Source organism: Limulus polyphemus, unplaced genomic scaffold (genome assembly GCF_000517525.1).
Source record: "Limulus polyphemus unplaced genomic scaffold, Limulus_polyphemus-2.1.2 Scaffold2794, whole genome shotgun sequence".
Lineage (NCBI taxonomy): Eukaryota > Metazoa > Arthropoda > Merostomata > Xiphosura > Limulidae > Limulus > Limulus polyphemus.
In genome coordinates, this window is record NW_013668404.1 from 84886 (window position 1) to 88684 (window position 3799).

Genomic DNA, 3799 nt, shown 5'->3' on the forward strand with positions numbered 1-3799 from the left:
ACCCCCCCCAAAAAAAAATTAATATGAGACCTTCCTATAGGGTATTTTATTGTCAATTGTTTCTGAGCTAAATACATATATAACTTTTCAAATATTGATACAATGATTGCTTGGATTCTTCCAAAAATGTCTATTTACATGTCTGTATCATTTTGTTGCTGGCATAGATTTTTTTCTGCCCCAAAACTTGTCAAACTAAGCTGTATGATAGGAAAATAACTGTTTTAATGGAATAATAATAGATGTATGAATGAAAAAAAAAAAAAATTCAAAATTCTCATCTGAACAAAAATATAGCTAATACTGAAAACTGCAATAAAAGCTTGAAACTATTTGACATCAAAACTAACTTAATTTCAAGTTAAAAAAACAAGTTGGTAAACTGTAATAATAGCATTCAAGATGGATTCATCAAAATCCTTTTTTTTTCACCTATCTCATAAGCTTAAAGAACAAAATTCATAAGACAGACTAAAAAATGTACAAACTAGATAAATTGTGAGATCAAATAAGAATGACTGGTAACAAGTTTAAGATTTAAAAAAAAAAAGACAGGACTGGCTCCAGTTAAGACAATCCTATGATTAACTATGGAATGAATTAATGTTGGCAGTAATGGAGACTGGCACCTTAAAAGACTTTGGTGTAGGGAGGTCAACAATTTTCTAAAGAATAGGGGGAGGGGAGTAATTTTTACTTTATTTTTTTCCCCTAAGAGAACCTTGATGTACCAACTGGTTACTTACTGTTTTGTATATTATAATGATTACACTGGGTTAAAACAAAACAAAATAATGAAACCCCAGATCAAGACTTAAAAAAATAAAAATAAACTCAATACCTGTGGCCATATTGTTCAGTAATGTTTACATTTTTACACGTAGAAAATAAGGCAAGAATAATAAGAGAGCACATTCTACAGAAAAGCAGAACCACTAAATTCTTAGTTTGACAAGCTAACCAAACATTATTCAATTTTAAGAATAAAATTGCAACACTCTTTAAAAGAAATTTCAAAAATTCATAAGTAACTCATGTATACATTTTGCAAGGTTAAAACTACTATTAATGAGTTCACAGGAATGTCTTTCACACAACAAATTTCTTTACAACTTGACCTTAAACTACTATTAATGAGTTCACAGGAATGTCTTTCACACAACAAATTTCTTTACAACTTGACCTTAAACTACTATTAATGAGTTCACGGGAATGCCTTTCACACATCAAATTTCTTTACAACTTTATCTCAAACGACCATTAATGAGTTCACGGGAATGCCTTTCACACATCAGATTTCTTTACAACTTTACCTTAAACGACTATTAAGGAATTCACAGGAATGCCTTTCACACGTCAGATTTCTTTACAACTTGACCTTAAACTACTATTAATGAGTTCACAGAAATGCCTTTCACACATCAGATTTCTTTACAACTTGACCTTCACTCTATTTTGACATAGCACACAGCTAGGAATGGTTTGTGTAGTTTGTATAAGTTACTTTTTGTTGGATAGGTACACAGATGCAATTGGCTACTGTTAATTTATTTTGATGTTTCAACGGGTGATCCGAGTAGGATGAATAACATCTTTCATGATGTTTTTTCTTACGTCCTTAAACCAAGCATTATTATCATATTCCTTCTTTACAACTTTACTAACACATTAACATAATTTCTATGTGAAGGAAATCAAAATTAAATACAATACTCTAAGAACTGAATAGAATTTGTATAAATTTAAAATAATAATGATGACTTCTTTATTTTAAAAACAAAAAAATACAATCAAGCATCAAAACACTAACTACCACTTTAGCTTCAACAAAATAATACATTAATAACTTTTAATATCACACATAAAACTATTTATTACATGTCACAAATATTACCCCAATCGATTGTAGCCTATTACAAGTGAAGTCACTTATCTAAAAGTGCATATGATATGCTTTAACATGGAATTAACAGTTATTACAGAACATTACATTTTTAAACTGTAAAGAATGAGAACATCTTAGTGGTGACGATAAAAAAACACTTTATGATTTAATTGTTTAAATTTGTTCAGGTTCAAAAAATCAATTCAAGACAAAAATTCATCTGGAATATTCTTAATAATAAATAAGATTCCAAATATAATTGTTACTAACGTTTATTATTACTCAAACAATATAATGTATAACTTAGAAACTGAAGTATTCTTAATTTTATTTCAGTTGGGTTAAAAAAAAAAAAGTGGAAAATTAATACTCTTATATTTTAAAGTTAACTACACAAATAACTGTAAAATATAAAAGTACATATAATATAAACTACAATAAATTAACTAATTAGTGCCTAGTTTCCATAATAAGTGAAACTAAATAGAAAGTTTGTAAAGTCCAAGTTGGAATTACGGCAAAGAACTTTTTTTTTCTTTCATTTTCAGACAATTGTCTTACTAATGTTAATAATACTATATAGTCGTATGTAGCCAAATTTATACAATTACATAATTATGATGTTGGCCTTGTACCAGTAAGACTACTAATTTAGTCTTATTACTAGTGGTAGTATTAACATTCTGATACTACATAATCACCGTGGTACTACTACTACTAGTAGCAAAATTAAAAACATCTCGCAGTTGTGAGTCTATTTACTAGTACTAGAGTATACAACTTGTTTTTGATTTTCAAAACAAAATTATCTGTCAAGCGTATATAGAACACAAATTATTCAAATAACCAAATTGAAAGAACTATCATAGTCACTAAATTATCTACTGATCGAAACTACAAGCGCTTCTCACCTTCCAAGTTCCACAATAAATTTTATCATCCGCCATACTTGTTGTTGAACAATATCAGCTGAGCATGCGCCCTGAGGCAGAGCCTATTGTATACTAGATGACCCTACCGCTGCGATCCTGGCTACGGTTTTTAGGTTATTGTTATGTCCGTAATATCATTTAATAACATTTCTGTTGTGAAACCTTTATCTTTAGGTTGAATTATAGTTAATAGACTAAAAAGTATTGTGTTTATTGAATTAACATTGTCAATATCTTCTTTAGAAAAATAATACCTCAGCTCCGAGAATAATGGCACTATTTTTAAACGTTTTTTGGGATATCACGCTACTAATTACTGACATGAGAATTGTTATTGCCTTTGTTTTTTTGTTTGGTATTAAGCACAAAGCCACACAATAGGCTATTGGTGCTGTCCCCAAACACCACGGGTATCGAAACCCGGTTTTCAGCTTTATCAAACCTCAGCCTTACCTAGGGCCGGATTAAGATATAAGCTAACTAAGCTACAGCTTATGGCCTCACAATCTATGGGCCTCTTAGCTGCCTCTAAAAAAATGACCTCATTCCAATTTTTATATCGTATAGGGCCTTAAAATGTCATAATCCGGTACTGTTACCGCTGAGCCACTGGGGGCTTTTATTATCGAGTAGCTATTTTTACTAGAACAATTTAAAGTTAAAACGTCTACTGAATGAGAAGCTTCGGAACCGGGGGTGCTGTAGTATCACACTTTTACGTATTTGATATATGTTATTATATTAATATTCCGGGGGCATGCCCTCAAACATTGAGCTGTCTTGGGCAGCATGGGAGCCGCTTTTAGAAGCTCCTTATACTTTCAACCTCTCATTGTAAAATCAGCATGTCTAGCCTAGCACCTCCATTTTGCAATTCCTTCCTACACCACTGTGAATAAAATTCTAGAGGTTGTCCAATATATATATAATTAACAATAAGTGTTGAGAATTAGCAGGATGGTAGGGTTTTGGTAGTGAATAT

At 30.8% G+C, this 3799-nt stretch overlaps 1 protein-coding gene across 1 annotated transcript in view; it reads right to left on the bottom strand.

Moving 5' to 3' along the window:
* LOC106467912 overlaps nt 1-2871 on the bottom strand; it is a 38716-nt gene extending 35845 nt beyond the window's left edge. Inside the window, exon 1 of the mRNA XM_013928298.2 lies at nt 2797-2871. Coding sequence (XP_013783752.1) covers nt 2797-2832 — 36 coding nt within the window. The 5' untranslated portion in view covers nt 2833-2871. The remainder of the gene's footprint in view (nt 1-2796) is intronic.
* Nucleotides 2872-3799: the final 928 nt, after the last annotated feature.